General features: G+C 39.4%; 1 protein-coding gene across 1 annotated transcript in view; it reads right to left on the bottom strand.

The window, feature by feature from the left end:
- The window catches only part of ICA1L (islet cell autoantigen 1 like), a 58,018-nt gene extending 43,047 nt beyond the window's left edge, over window positions 1–14,971 (bottom strand). Inside the window, exon 1 of the mRNA XM_005904257.2 lies at window positions 14,472–14,971. Within this exon, the coding sequence (XP_005904319.2) occupies window positions 14,472–14,491 (20 nt within the window). The 5' untranslated portion in view covers window positions 14,492–14,971. The remainder of the gene's footprint in view (window positions 1–14,471) is intronic.
- Between the last annotated feature and the right edge of the window lie 1,515 nt (window positions 14,972–16,486).

Here is a 16,486-nt window from a genome sequence, read left to right as displayed (position 1 = left end):
AAGTTATTTTAGTATAAGTTTATTGCTTTTAATTTATTCCTAAGTATTTTTGGTCTTTAGATGCTTTTATAAATAGCACATCTCCTAGTCTCAGCAAAGCTCTTTCTATCTGTATATTTTACTTTACTAAACTCCACATTTTTATTTCCTGATGTTCTCATCATTACATGAAATTGTGGGATCTTTGAGGGGACCCCAAAAAATGGTATAACTTTTCCCTGAATTATTCTAAACTAGTTAAACAAATAATATAGTATAGTATCTGGAGGCCAAAATATATTTTTTTTGTTTTTTTTTTTACAGATAATAGCAAAGTTTGTGAATATAGTTTAGTGTGAGGTAACTGGTCCTCCTAACTGAGCATCAAGACTAAACAAATTTACCAACCAGTCAGGTAATTCGGTTTATGGAAGGCTTCCCCATATGGGAAGTGGAAGATTTCTTTTATCCTATACTTTCCTTCTTTCCTCTTATATAGGACAATACTTTAAAAGTTCATTTAGTGAATCCTGTGGGGAGAAATTCTCTGTTTTGGTACCTGTGAAACTCTATTTTGCCTTCATTCATAAATGACAGTTTAATTGTTTATAAAAAATATAAGGCTGGCAACAACTTTCCTTTATTTTCTTTTTTAAAGCTATCATTATCGATCCATGCAAGACTCATTCTTTTGTTTCTTCATTTACTTGTACATTCCTTTTTAACCCCTTCCTCATATCTATCTCCCCTCACAATCATTCTAATGTGTTTGATGTGTGCCTTTTTATTTGACTGCGTTCTTAGAAAATGTTATATACATATGCTAATCTCCACAAATGATATTGTGCTGTAGATTTCATTTCTGATTTTTCAGGGTTTTTTTCACTCAGTACTTTAAGTGCTATATATGTTGCTATGTATCCATCTCTTTTGCTGTTTCCATTATATTAACATTTCTTGCTGCTGCTGCTGCTAAGATGCTTCAGTCGTGTCCGACTCTGTGCGACCCCACAGACGGCAGCCCACCAGGCTCCCCCGTCCCTGGGATTCTCCAGGCAAGAACACTGGAATGGGTTGCCATTTCCCTCTCCAATGCATGAAAGTGAAAAGTGAAAGTGAAGTCGCTCAGTCATGTCTGACTCTTAGCGACCCCATGGACTGCAGCCTACTGGGCTCCTCCGTCTATGAGATTTTCCAGGCAAGAGTATTGGAGTGGGGTACCATTGCCTTCTCCATAACATTTCTTAGTGTTCCTTAACTCTTTGAAGACAGAATCCCTACACCTTAGTTCATCTATTGTAGTCAATGGGTCTGGGCTCTACTGCCCCTCCTTTTTCTCTTTGAATATTTGAAAAAGTGTTTTAATCTGTGATGTCCTGAGGTTGTCTAAGATGCATTTATGTAGATTTTTTTTTCATTATGGAGGTTCATATTTTAATCTTTCGCTCTAGAAAGTTTTAAGCTGTACTCCCTTCAAATATTCCTTTTCAGCCATAATTTCTTCTTTTTATCTGAATCTTCTATTGGGTGTTATTCTTGATATGTCCTATGTTTTGGATAAAAATAGTTCATTTTTATATCTGTTTTTCTGTCCTATATTTTGGACAAGTTCTTTAGTACAACCTTCCAGTTTATAAACCTTCCAGTTTAAAAATTCTCTTTTCAATTCTGTCCAGGCTAGAGTTCATTCCACCTACTGAGGTTTTTTTTTTTTTTTTTTTCAATCCAGTGACTTTTTCTTTTTTAATGTTCAAGATTTCTAATTGACTCTTTTTAATATTCTAATGAGAGCCAATTAGAAATCATGGACATTAAAAAAGAAAAAGTCACTGGATTAAAAAAAAAAAAAACAACCTCAGTAGGTGGAATGAACTCTAGCCTGGACAGAATTGTATTTTTAATTGGTTCTTTTTTTTAATATTCTAATTCATTGGAAAAGACTCTGACGCTAGGAGGGATTGGGGGCAGGAGGAGAAGGGGCCGACAGAGGATGAGATGGCTGGATGGCATCACCGACTCGAGGGACATGAGTTTGAGTGAACTATAGGAGTTGGTGATGGACAGGGAGGCCTGGTGTCCTTCGATTTATGGGGCTGCAAAGAGTCGGACACGACTGAGTGACTAAACTGAACTGAATATTCTAATTTTGTATCCTTTTTAATAACATCATTCCATAATTTTTCTCTTTAGCACTCTAAATATATAGAACTCTTAGACTTTTTACCTGGAGTAAATTTATGTTCCAAATATTGACTGAATTCCAAATATTGGCTGAATTCTACAAGCTTATTGTGAGTATATAATCTTTACTTTTTTCTTTCTTCCTCTCTGGTTAATCATCCTTATCTAGTGATTATCTATAATCCTTAGTTGTCTCCACTTAACTTTCAGGGTTTCTACTTCCACAGTGTCTTCTACTGATATTTTAGGGCCCCTGATACAGTGCTATCTGAAATACCTTTGGTGTATTCAGGTTACTGAAGGACCACTGCAGGTGAAACACTTCATTTCTACCAAGCTGCAGAAACTGAATCCCCAGAAACAAGGACCTCATTGTGTATTAGGAGCTCAGTGCATTTGTTTCCGTCCACTCACCGCTTTGTCCTTCTGTTCTGTTTCTAGTCCATGTTTATCTTATAATCTAGCCAAGATAAATTTTCTGGGTTTGTTTTATTTTTTATAATTACTATGAGTTTGATGCAAAACTTACTATGCCATCTAAACTAGAAATCTCCTTTATTTTTCTTTTTCTGACTTCACCACAGGGCATTCAGGATCTTGCCTGATCAGGAATCAAACCTGTGCCTCATGCAGTGGACACACAAGAGTCCTAACCACTGGACTGCCAGGAAGTCTATAATCTCCTTTATTTCCAGAAAGTGTACAGTATTTTTTACTTGAACACAGTCACCTTGTAGACCACTTTATTCATTTTTGCACTATATAATATTTAAATCTGTATTTGCAGCTATCTCCTGGATGTGGAATACAAATATTAGAATAAAACAAATCAGTATTCTCTTTAGAGGTAGTTCTGTACTCACCTTACTTATTTCATTACTGTGTAATCACTAAGAAACAAGCGAAACAGACTGATGGTAATATGCAAACTGAAGCTCTGAAATCCCCTGGAGAAAAATAATCTGTGAAGACTTAACTAAATATAACATCACTGTTTGATGCAATTAAGGAAATACATTAGCCAAGTTTGCTGTTTAATATTAATGTAGTATTCTTGATTACTCTGGCTCTGAAGCCATGAATTTTCTTACAAACACAATCAGCATTTCCCGAAAGATTCAGAGTTTACTAGTAAATTCAACTTGAGTGAAGGCAAAACTGACAGAAAACACTCCAAAATGTCAACAAAGGTTTTCTCTGCAGTGGGATAACAGATGACAGTTTTCTGCAGTTTCCAAGTTTGCTACAATTAACATGTACAACTAGCTATTGTAGCACTCTTATGAAAAACATTTACTTGATTATCAACGTTTTTGCTTTTGTTTTTTTAAAATTTACTGCTGTATATTGTCACCCTGCTTATTTAACTTATATGCAGAGTACATCATGTGAAATGCTGGGCTGGATGAAGTACAAGCTGGAATTAAGATTGCTGGGAGAAATATCAATAACCTCAGATATGCAGATGACACCACCCTTATGGCAGAAAGCAAAGAGGAACTAAACAGCCTCTTGATGAAAGTGAAAGAGGAGAGTGAAAAAGTTGGCTTTAAAACTCAATATTCAGAAAACTAAGATCACGACATCTGGTCCCATCACTTCATGGCAAATATATGAGGAAACAATGGAAACAGTGACAGACTTTATTTTCCTGGGCTCCGAAATCACTGCAGATGGTGACTGCAGCCATGAAATTAACAGATGATTGCTCCTTGGAAGAAAAGCTATGACCAATCTAGACAGCATATTAAAAAGCAGAGATATTACTTTGCCAACAAAGGTCCATCTAGTCAAAGCAATGGTCTTTCCAGTAGTCATGTATGGATATGAGAGTTGAATTATAAAGAAAGCTGAGTGCTGAAGAACTGATGCTTTTGGACTGTGGGGTTGGAGAAGACTCTTGAGAGTCTCTTGGACTGCAAGGAAATCCAATCAGTCCATCCTAAAGGAAATAAGTCCTGAATACTCATTGGAAGGACTGATGCTAAAGCTGAAACTCCAATAATTTGGCCACCTGATTCGAAGAGCTGACTCATTGGAAAAGATCCTGATGCTGGGAAAGATTGAAGGTGGGAGGAGAAGGGGGTGACAGGAGATGAGATGGTTGGATGGTATCACCGACTCTAGGGACATGAGTTTGAGTAAGCTCTGGGAATTGGTGATGGACAGAGGGAGGCCTGGCATGCTGCAGTCATGGGGTCGCAAAGAGTCTGACATGACTGAGCGACTGAACTGAGGAAGTGATTACTATTTAACACCAGCAGCCTTTATCCAAAGTAAGAGCCATTCATTTATTGTTATATATTAAGTACTTATACTTTTATGTAGCAATTTTACTTATCTGAAATGCATCAGAACTAGTTTAACTCCATAAAAATATCTGAGAAGTCAGAGAATTCCCTGGCTGCCTAGTGGTTAGGGCTCAGTGCTTTCACTACTTTTGCTGGGTTCAGTCCCTGGATGGGGAACTAAGATCCCATAAGCTGTGTGGCATGGCCAAATAAAAAGTCAGAGGAGTTAAAATAGTTATTACAAAGACTATCACATACACATTATTTTTAAGGGAGCTCCTATTCCTCTCTCCTGCCAACAACCTCACACTGTCACTATTTGCAGGTAACATGATATTATTCATAGAAAATCCTAAATATACCATGAGAAAACTATTAATGAATTTGGTAAAGTTGAAGGATACAAAATTAATATGCAGAAATCTGTTGTATTTCCATATGCTAATAATGAACTATCTGAAGGAGAAATTAAGAACAATCCCACTTACAGTCATGTCAAAAAGAATAAAATACAGAGAAATAAATCTAAGGAGGTAAAAATCCTGTACTAAGAAAACTGTAGAATGATGATGAAAATAACTGAAGACTACCCAAAAAGATGGAAAGATAAACTGTGCTCATGGACCAGAAGAATTAATACTATTAAAAAGATCATACTACTCAAGGAAATCTACAGAGTCAATGCAATCCTAACAAAATACCAATGGCATTTGTCACAGAACTAGAACAAATAATTCTAAATCTGTATGGAAACACAAAAGACTCTGAATAGCCAAAACAGTCTTGAGAAAGAACAAAGTTGGAGGGATCATGCTGCTTGATTTCGAACTATACGACAAAGCTAAAGTCATCAAAGCAGTATGGTATCGCCACTAAAACAGATACATAGATCAATGAAACAAAACAGAGAGCTCAGAAATGAACCCACACCTACACTGGTAATTAATCTATGACAAAGGAGGCAAGAATATACAGTGGGGAAAAGAGAGCCTCTTCAATAAACGGCTTTGGGAAAACTGGACAGCTATGTGCAAAAAAATCAAACTGGACTACTTTCCCAATGATAAAAAAAATTTTTTTAATGGATTAAAGACTTAAATACAAGACCCCAAACCATAAAACTTCTAGAAGAAAGCACAGGCAGTATGTGCTTTGAAATTGATCTCAGTAATATTTTTTGACTAAGTTTTAAAGACACTTGTTAGTTCACAGTAACATAAACACTTACTTGGTTTAATAAAATTATAATACAGCTATACTGGGGAAGAACAAAAGGGGATTGTGGTGATGAAGGAGAGCTAGTCCTCATCTGCCATATAGAAAGTAAGTAGATAATGTTTTAAATTAATAAATCAAAATGTAGCATATAAACATGTGATTTAGAAAAGGTAAGGTAAGTCACTTCAGTCGTGTCCGACTCTGTGCGAGCCCATAGACGGCAGCCCACCAGGCTCCCCCATCCCTGGGATTCTCCAGGCAAGAACACTGGAGCGGGGTGCCATTTCCTTCTCCAATGCATGAAAGTGAAAAGTGAAAGTGAAGTCGCTCAGTCGTGTCTGACTCTTAGCGACCCCATGGACCACAGCCTACCAGGCTCCTCCGTCCATGGGATTTTCCAGGCAAGAGTACTGGAGTGGGGTGCCATTGCCTTCTCTGGTGATTTAGAAAATACCAGCAAAAACACAGAGGTGAAGGTATGAGACACTGGAGATTGGAACTGGAGCAGGAATGGGAGAACTGCTTTTATACATTATAATCCTTTTAACACTTGACTTTTAAACATTATGGACATGTACAACTTTAACAAAATAATAATTATGAAAAAATAAGCCTGAATGTGAATTTTACTAATTAAAACAGAATGGCACTGATACTAGAACCATAAAACAGTGGAAACAAATGAAAAGAAATATACAAAGAGATTTAAAAAAAAATAAAAAGAATGTAGTATATGGTCTATATGTTAATTTCCTAGGGCTCCTGTAACAAATTACCACAAACTTGATGGCTTAAAACAACAGAAATTTGCCATCTCAGTTCTAGAGGCCAGAAATCTGGAACTAAGGTCTCAGCAACCCTGTACTTACTGTGCGACTCTAGGGAAGAACACTGTCTTCCCTCTTCCACCTTCTGGTGGCTGCTGGTAGCCCACGGCCAATAGCAACGTAACTCCAACCTGCCTCTATCTTCACATCACCTTCTCCTCTCTGTATGTGTTTAATCTCCCTCTGTCTCTCTAAAAATTGAGGACACTTATGATGGTTCTCAGGACCCTCCCAGGCAATCCAGAATAATCTCAAGATCCTTCACACAATCTAATCCTAACCACATCTGTAAAAATTTTACCATATAAGGTAACATATACACAGAGTCCAGGAATTAGGACTTTTTATCTTTGGGGATCACATTTAGCTCACTACAGTGAATGTAGCATTTCAAATCACTAGGAAAGTGATATATTATTCAATAAATATTGTTAGGATAATTAACTGTCTATTTGGAGGAAAAAAGTGTTTTATTCTCAGTCAGTGTAAGGATGGTTCAAAATTTAAATGTTAAAATATTGTAACAGTGACATGTGAAAATATAGATGAATGTCTGGGGCCAGAAAACTTAGGTGGAACCAGGCACAGAAATCATGTAAGATATTGTAAAAAAAAATCCTAATTCATATAACAAAATGGGCCATAAGTAAATCTGGAAAAGAAATAACTGGGTAAAGTGAGATATAAAGAAGAAAAAGTATTTTTAAATTAGAGAATTCATAACTCAATAGTGAAAAGATAAACTAATTTAAGAATAAGGGTGAAACAAGAATAGGCAATTCACAAAAGGATTTCAAAAGCCCAATGTTTTGTGTAACATACACAAAAATGTTATTTAATCACGTTTGTAACTAAAGCACAAATGAAAGAAAAATATGTTTATCCTTTTGGATGAGCAATGATTTAAAAGATGAGCGAATGAGCACATGTCTGTATCGTTCCTTTCCCTGGAGAGACTACTTTCTTCCAACCAGTAGGTTGTCTTCTCATTTCGTTTGTTTCCTTTGCCATACAAAGCGTTTAAATCTAATTAGGTCCCACCTGTTTATTCCTGCTTTTATTTTCTTTACCTTAAAATTAGGCAGAAGGAGATTTCCCTGGGGTCCAGTGGCTAAGACTCTGCACTCCCAATGCAGGTCACCCAGGTTCCATCCCCGGTCAGGGAACTAGATCGTACATGCTGCAACTAAGAGTTCTCCTGTCACAACAACAGATCTCTCAGGCCATAACAAAGATTGACAATCCCATGTGCCACAACTAAGACCCAGCACAGCCAAGAAAAGAAATAAATTTTGTTTTAAAAAGGCAGAAAACCTGAATAGACATTTTTTCAAAGAAGACATACAGATGACCAACAGGCTAATGAAAAGATACTCAACACGGTTAAACAGCAGGGAAATGCAAATTAAAATTCCACAATATCACCTCACACCTATCAGAAAAGTTTCCATAAAAAAAGAATACATACAAAAAGTACGGGGGAAGATGTGGAGAACAAGAACCCTTGTACATTGTTGGTAAGAAGATAAACTGGTACAGTCATTGTCGAAAACAGTATGGCAGTTTCTCAAAAACACTAAAAATAGAACTACCTTATGACCCAGCAATTTCACTCCTGGGTGTATATATCAGAAAAAAATAACACTAATTTGAAAAGAGACATGTATCCCAATGTTCGTAGCACCACTGTTCACAGTTGCCAAGATATGGAAGCAACTTAAGTGTCCAGGGCGTCCCTGAAGGCTCAGAAAGTAAATAATCTGCCTGCAATGTCGGAGACCCGGGTTCAATCCCTGGAGAAGGGAATGGCAACCCACTCCAGTATTCTTGGCTGGAGAATTCCATGGACAGAGGAACCTGGCAGGCTACAGTTCATGGGGTCAGAAAGAGTTGGACATGACTGAGCAACTACCACTTCTACTTCCACTTACTAAATGTCCATCAATAGACAAATGGATAAATAAGATATGGTATATATACATACAATGGAATAATATTCAACCATAATAAAGAATGAACTTTGTCATTGGCAACAATATGGATGGACTTGGAGGTTATTTTGCTAAGCAAAATAAGTCAGAGAAATACAAATACTGTATGGTATCACCTATAACTGGAATTTAAAATACAACAAAAAGGAAACAGACTCAGATATAGAGAAAAAAAACTAGTGGTTACCAGTGAAGACAGGGAAGAGGGGAGGGGGAAATAGAGGTAGGAGATTAAGATGTACAAACTACTATGCATAAAATAAACTGCAAGGGTATATTGTACATCACAGGGAATATAGCCAATGTTTTAAAATAACTATAAGTGGTATATAACTTTAAAAAATTATTGTACACTTGCAACATATAATACTCTACATGAACTATATCTCAATTACAAATAAAATTTAAAAATCCCTCTATTCATTAAATCAGGTTCCCAATGAGAAAAAAATTACCACATTTCATAGCACCGATCATTCAGTGCTTACAAATCCCTTACGATTATACAATAGAAGTGACAAATAGATTCAAGGGATTAGGTCTGATAGACTGCCTGAAGAACTATGGATGGAAGTTCATGACATTGTACAGGAGGTGGTAATCAAGACCATCTCCAAGAAAAAAAGAAATGAAGAAAGGCAAAATTGTTGTCTGAAGAGGCCTTACAAATAGCTGAAAAGAAGAGAAGTGAAAGGTAAAGGAGAAAAGGAAAGATATAGCCATCTGAATGCAGAGTTCCAAAGAATAGCAAGGAGAGAGAAGAAAGCCTTCCTCAGCGATCAGTGCAAAGAAATAGAGAAAAACAATAGAATGGTAAGGACTAGAGATCGCTTCAAGAAAATTAGAACTACCAAGGGAACATATCATACAAAGATGGGCAAAATAAAGGACAGAAATGGTATGGACCTAACAGAAGCAGAAGATATTAAGAAGAAGTGGCAAGAATACACAGAAGAACTATACAGAAAAGATCTTAATGACCCAGATAACCATGATGGTGTGATCATTCACCTAGAGCCAGACATCCTGGAGTGTGAAGTTAAGTTGGCCTTACAAAGCATAAAGAGGTGATGGAATTCCAGCTGAGCTATTTCAAATCCTAAAAGATGATGCTGTGAAAGTGCTGCACTCAATATGCCAGCAAATTTGGAAAACTCAGCAGTGGCCACAGGACTGGAAAAGGTCAGTTTTCATTCCAATCTCAAAGAAAGGCAATGCCAAAGAATGTTCAAACTACTGCACAATTACACCCATCTCACACTAGCAAAATAATGCTCAAAATTCTCCACGCTAAGCTTCAGCAGTACGTGAACCAAGAACTTCCAGAGGTTCAAGCTGGATTTAGAAAAGGCAGAGGAACCAGAGATCAAATTGCTAACATCCACTGGATAATAGAAGAGCAAGAGAATTCCAGAAAAACATCTACTTCTGCTTTATTGACTATGACAAAGCCTCTGACTGGGTGGATCACAACAAAGTGTAGAAAATTGTTTAAGAGATGGTTATACCAGACCACCTGACCTGCCTCCTGAGAAACCTGTTTGCAGGTCAAGAAGCCAACAGTTGGTACAGGACTTGGAACAATGGACTGGTTCCAAACTGGGAAAGGAGTATGTCAAGTCTGTATATTGTCACCCTGCTTATTTAACTTCTATGCAGAGTACATCATGTGAAATGCTGGGCTGGATGAACCACAAGCTGAATCAAGACTGCTGGGAGATATATCAATAACCTCAGATATGCAGATGATACCACCCTTATGGAAGAAAGTGAAGAGGAACTAAACAGCCTCTTGATGAAAGTTAAAGAGGAGAGTGAAAAAGCTGACTTAAAACTCAACATTCAACAAACAAAGATCATGGCATCCGGTCCCATCATTTCATGGCAAATAGATGAGGATACAATGGAAATAGTGACAGACTTTATTAATTTTCTTGGGCTCTGAAATCACTGCAGATGGTGACTGCAGCCATGAAATTAAAAGACGCTTGCTCCTTGGAAGAAAAGCTATGACCAACCTAGACAACATATTAAAAAGCAGAGACATTATTTTGCCAACAAAGGTCCATATAGTCAAAGCTATGACTTTTCCAGTAGTCATGTATGGATGTGAGAGTTGGACGATAAAGAAAGCTGAGTGCAGAATTGATGCTTTTGCACTGTGGTGTTGGAGAAGACTGTTGAGAGTCCCTAGGACTGCAAGGAGATCAAACCGGTCAATCCTAAAGGAAACCAGTCCTGAATATTCATTGGAAGGACTGGTGCTAAAGCTGAAGCTTCAATAGTTTGGCCACCTGATGTAAAGAACTGACTCACTGAAAAGATCCTGATGCTGGGTAAGACTGAAGGGAGGAGAAGGGAACAGAGGATGAGATGGTTGGGTGGCATCACCAACTTGATGAGTTTGAGCAAGCTCCAGGAGTTGGAGATGGACAGGGAAGCCTGGTGCACTGCAGTCCATGGGGTCGCAAAGAGGCAGACATGATTGAGCGACTGAACTGAACTGATAGCACTGAAGCCAATGAATAAATGTCAGATACAATGAAGTCTGCATTAGATTTAAAGAGGATGTCCAAATCTGACTAGCATCTCCTCTAATCTGAAGCAGATTCGATTTTGGCAAATTGAGTAGGTTCTGAAGAACAATTCCAATGATTAATCACTAATTTGAAGACATGAATTCTTGTGCAAGCACAGCCAGACTTAAGGAGACAGTTTACTTGGCCTGTCTTCCTCTACTATCATATGCTTGCAAAGACGACTACTGAAGAAGAGATCATTGTGTTTATGGTGGGAAATGTTTCTTTTAAGCTCTTCTGGTTTCTATAAAGGGCAATTTTCTATAAATATTCCCAGCTTCTTGCCCTTTTTCTCCTACAGTGAGAAACCTGACTGGTGAATTAACCACTGGTCCATATTTCTTGACTGAGTAGAGCTAATCTATCAAGCCAGAGAATTAGTGAATTAGGTCTTTTTTTAAACCTCTAATCCACCACTTGCAACCTAATCAGAATGAGGTAAAAGTCTTAGGCAAGTGTGTCTATTATGAAGACCCAAACTTTCCCTTGAGCGGGCTATTTCAGGTATGGATTAGGGGACAGAAATATTAAAAGACCATTGATATGATACACATCCTCTAACAGTTCTCTCAATATTAAAGTTTATCTCCATCTTCCTAGGTCTTGACCACATCTGAATTGGTTTCAATCTTAAGGGATAACAAAAAGGTGAGAGGTATTATGTACTGGGCTCCCTATACCCTACAATGGCCAGGGTGTTTTTAGTTCTGCCTGCCAAGAGGCAAGGCATGGCTGCAGAGAAACAGAACGAGCTGGCAGTGAACCTTGCACAGCAGACAAAAGCACCCTAGAATAACCACAGATTTATCAGTATTCACCTGCCTCTGGAATCAGTGACTACACATGCTAAGGGAAGCCGCTTAAAGAGAACATATAAAAACTGTCCCCAAGAAGCCAATTAAAGAAGAGATCACAATAAGGTACCTATTCACCTATGCAGCCTCTGAAACTGTTATTCCAAGGTACAGGGATATATAATAAACTACTTCCACTACTCTTGGGCAAAAAACAGGCCAGAACAGAACTGTTCTTTCCAACAATAACATGCAAAATAAATAACATGAAAAAGTAGCACTACAGGAAAAGAAAGTGAAACTGAAGTCACTCAGTTGTGTCCAACTCTTTGTGATCCCATGGACTGCAGCCTACCAGGCTCCTCTGTCCAGGGAAGGGTACTAGAGCGGGTTGCCATTTCCTTCTCCACGGGATCTTCCCAATCCAGGGATCGAAATCGGGTTTCCCGATTTCTGTCTGCAGGCAGACACTTTACCATCTGAGCCACCAGAGAAGCCACAAGAAAAGGAGGGATCATAACACAAGAAAGGGGAAAAATACATACATCTGAAAAATTGCTTCACTGAACAGGTTTAAAGAAACACTGGTCTGCCTGAAGATAAATGGACCAAAACTCCATAAAAGAGATTATTTCAGTAAGGGCTAAAGGAAGCTAAATATATAAAGAAAAAATAAAAAAAAAAAAAAAAACCCAGAGAATTCGAAACTACATTAGAAACAATTCCAAGTAGAATAGATACTTCAGAAAACTAAGTTAATAATACTGATGACAAACCTGGGAAGATCATTCAGAATGAAGATTATAAGATAAAGGTGGTTTGATTTAAACAAAGTGGTTAGACAGAACAAAATGATGTGTAGGTTTGGAATATAAACAATTGAGATCTAATCTAAGTAATATTCTTGGACAGAGAAAGAGATATATGGAAAAGCCAAAATATTCAAGAATATAAAGCTGAAAACTGAAGGGGTTCATCGTGTTCCAGGAAAAATCAATACAGAATGATCAAGAATAAGATATACTGTGGAATGTTGCTGAATTTTAAGGGTAAAGAAAGAATGCTACTAGGATCTAGACGAAAAAAGAGGACCACCTACAAGTTAAATTATTTATCCTGACCTCAGGCATCTCCTCAGCCACATTAGATTATGGATACAAGTGAGACTGTCCAGTGCTGAGGGTAAAAGAATATGACATGGAATTTTCTACATAACTGTAATACAACTGTAATGGATATATAACATTTCATTTGTATGGATGTACTATAATCTACTTGACTGGTCTATTATTGACACATATTTAGACTGCTTCTAGAATTTTATTATTTCAAACCATGCTGAAATTAATAAACATATATGTATTATTTAAAATACATGTAAGTGTACTATAAAATTAATTCCTGGACAGATAACGGCTGAATCAAGAGTTTACGCATTAAAAAACTTTAAACCTAAAGTGATATTTGCAAATGAATCAACAAGGGGAAAAAAATCATCATCATAATAACACAATAAAGAATTACATAGAAAGCAAATATTGGATGCGAGCAGAAGTTTGAAAAGTCTGACTTCAGAAAAAAGGAAACACATAACAGATGAAAGAAAAACACAATGGAAAAGGGGAATAAGGATATTATACAACAAAAGCCAGTTCACATGAGGAAATCTTTCCAGTCACAGACATACTGAAAAGTCTTTCACACACCCCATCTGTTGTTGTTAAAAATTTAAAGGAGGCACAATGAGTACTGAGAAAGATAAACAACAAAGGAAAAGGAAAAATTTTTAATAAAGCATGTACTACCACACAATGAAATATTTGACAGAGTTTGACAGTACAGTAGAACAAAACAATACTGCTTTATATCTGATATTTAATATTTTGTCCCAGTTCAGTCATTGGTATAAATTTTATTGCTTTATAATAAATATTTCTAAAAAAAATATGGCTTCCTAGTTTTTCCACCAGTCTTAATGTTTGCAGTTTTTACACTTCGGACTGGCTGATCTCTGAGCAACCACCTAACCCTAACATTAATTACTGTTAATTAGAACAATGTCTTGCACATAACTGTTTCAACGTCAAGATGTACAATAATTTTGCACTATTAAATACATAATTTCAAAGCATACTGGATATGTCAGGCAAAGACGAATACAAAAGCGACTAGAAAGTTTAGTCATATAAAAAATATATACATACCATTGGATGATGTTTATTTGGCCAGTAAATTATTAGTATAATTAACTCCTACTAAAGGATGAGGGCACCTGTGGCTACTGCATAAATATTGATGTGAAGATCATTAAAGGAATATCACCTTACAGTGCGTTAACTGAGTCAGAACCAAATCAATACATACTTAAACCCCAAATCATGGTTAAACGTTATCTTCCCAATAAGCTATTCCACAGTGATCCATAGTTTATGATAGCTTTTATGCTCCGTGCATCAAGATAATCTATTACTTGAAAAATAACCCCACCCCCTCTACCGGCAAATCCACAGCATCGCGGATTAATTGCCAGGATGGATTTTTTTTCCCCCTCCCTTCTCCATCTTTCTCAGAGCATCAGGTATTTAACTGCTGACAGCACTTGGGCACTGACCAGGTGATCCGAGTTTCCATGACCGCCTAGGATCGGTCCGTGACGCTGGAATAAAGGCCTCGGGCTGCAGGATTTGTGCGCCGGGACTCTCGGCAGGTCCTGCCGGCCGCACTTCGTCTTAAACCGCGCCTTTACTTAGGTTGTGTTTTTACCCATTGCTAGCCATTTAATTTCTAAAGAAGACATTCCCATTACAAAATAACGACAGGAAAATAACAAGATAAAAAGGAGGTCAGGAGGAAAGCACCTAAAGGCCGGGAGCATCTGCTTCTAATGGAAGTGACCTCCACCTTCGAGAGAAATCACTCAATCAAGCCTCAGGCCCCGGCGCTCCTTCGCTCCCCGTGGGGAGCGTGGGCGGGACTCCCTCAGTCCCGAGGGGACGCAGGCAAGCCTAAAACCACTGCCAGCCCGATCTGCCCAGAGTAAGCCCGAAGGAGCTCGGCCAGGACCTCGTCCGGGAGGGAGGCCACAGGGACCGGGGTCCCCAAGGGAACCGGGAAGGCCGGCGAGGCCCCGAGAGACCGCGTGCGCGCGTGGCGGGCGCCTCCCGCTGGCGCAGCCACCCAGGGGCGTCGCCATGGGAACCAAGGGTTTGGCCTCCGGGCCCCAGTCGGCCGGGAAGGGCACGGCCCTTCCGCCACCACGCAGGATGGGAGCCCGGGGAGGCCGCCGCCGCCGCCGACACTCACCTCGACGCCGGAGGCGCGACGCGCACGTCCTCTGCCGCCTCGGGTCCCGCTCAGCCGCGCGGGGGTCGGTCCCGGTGCCTGTTCCTGCCGCCGCCGCCGCCGGGGCTCTCCCGCAGCCGGTGCCCCTCCGCACCAGAGCGTGGAGGTGTCGGGCTCCAGCCGCGGGAGGCGGGAGATTTAAACGCTGCGGCCTGGCGCACGCGGGAGCCGCGCTGCCCTCGGCGCCTCGGCCGGGCGTCCTCCGCGTTCACGCCTCTCGGGCTCCCGCCTAACCCCGACCCACGGAGGCCCCAGATCTTAGCTGGTTCTTGAAGAAACTCCGGGACCCTCTCTGCTCCTCCTTTCCGGAATCCCTCTAATAAAATGAAATGACAAACACCAAATCGTTAGAACAGCGGTATAAGGTACTTGAGTGGGCGACCTCCGAGGCGTGGGGAAGTAGGGGGAATTCTGCGCTCCTTATCTGAGCCCGGGACCCCGCCGCCTCCCTGCCCTTCTGCACCTGCGGGCGCTGCGCTGCCACCCCTGCGGAGACAGAAGCTTCTGAGCCCTGGTCATCCCTGAGTCCTCGGGCACTTCTCATCACGCCTGGCGGCACGCGGGAAACGTTCACGTACTGTATAATTTATTTGAAAGTGTAAAGAGAATTAAGTCAACGATTTAATAACTGACCTGAGATGCACATTTGTGCCTGAATGCTCAGTAGTGTCTGACTCTCTGCGACCCCATGGACAGTAGCTCCTCAGTCCATGGGATTTTCTAGGCACGAATACTGCAGTGGGTAGCCATGCCCTTCTCCTGGGGATCTTCCCCCCCGCACCGAAGGCTCGAACCCTTCTGAGCCGTTGGGGAAGCCCCAACTTAACCACAGTTTGTCATAAATTAATCTACAAGAATCAAAGGTAAAATTTGCACCTAAAAACCTCAAGAAAAAATATGGGAAATAAGGCAAAAGTAAAATTCTGTTATTGGTAGAAAATAATTTAAACTCAAAGTGCTTTCTTTTTATTTATTTATTTGGTTGCCCTGGGTCTTATTTGCGGTATGCAGTATCTTTAAGTTGTGGCACGTGGGATCTAGTTCCCTGACTAGGGAACAAACCTGGGTCCTCTGCTTTGAGAGCATGGTCTTAGCCTCTGGACTACCAGGAAGTCCCAAAGAGCTTTCTTTTTAAAGGTTAACACAAGTTATCAGCTTTAAAACTTTACAAAATATGAATTAGTCACAGCTATGACATATGGGCTAGCAAGGAAAAAAACTTGAGGTGGTAACTAAAGTCTGTAACATTATGAAAAACATAAACATGGGGTGAGATTCTAGAAT

The sequence above is a fragment of the Bos mutus genome, chromosome 2 (assembly GCF_027580195.1).
Source record: "Bos mutus isolate GX-2022 chromosome 2, NWIPB_WYAK_1.1, whole genome shotgun sequence".
Taxonomy (NCBI): domain Eukaryota; kingdom Metazoa; phylum Chordata; class Mammalia; order Artiodactyla; family Bovidae; genus Bos; species Bos mutus.
This window is presented reverse-complemented; position numbering and strand designations above follow the sequence as displayed.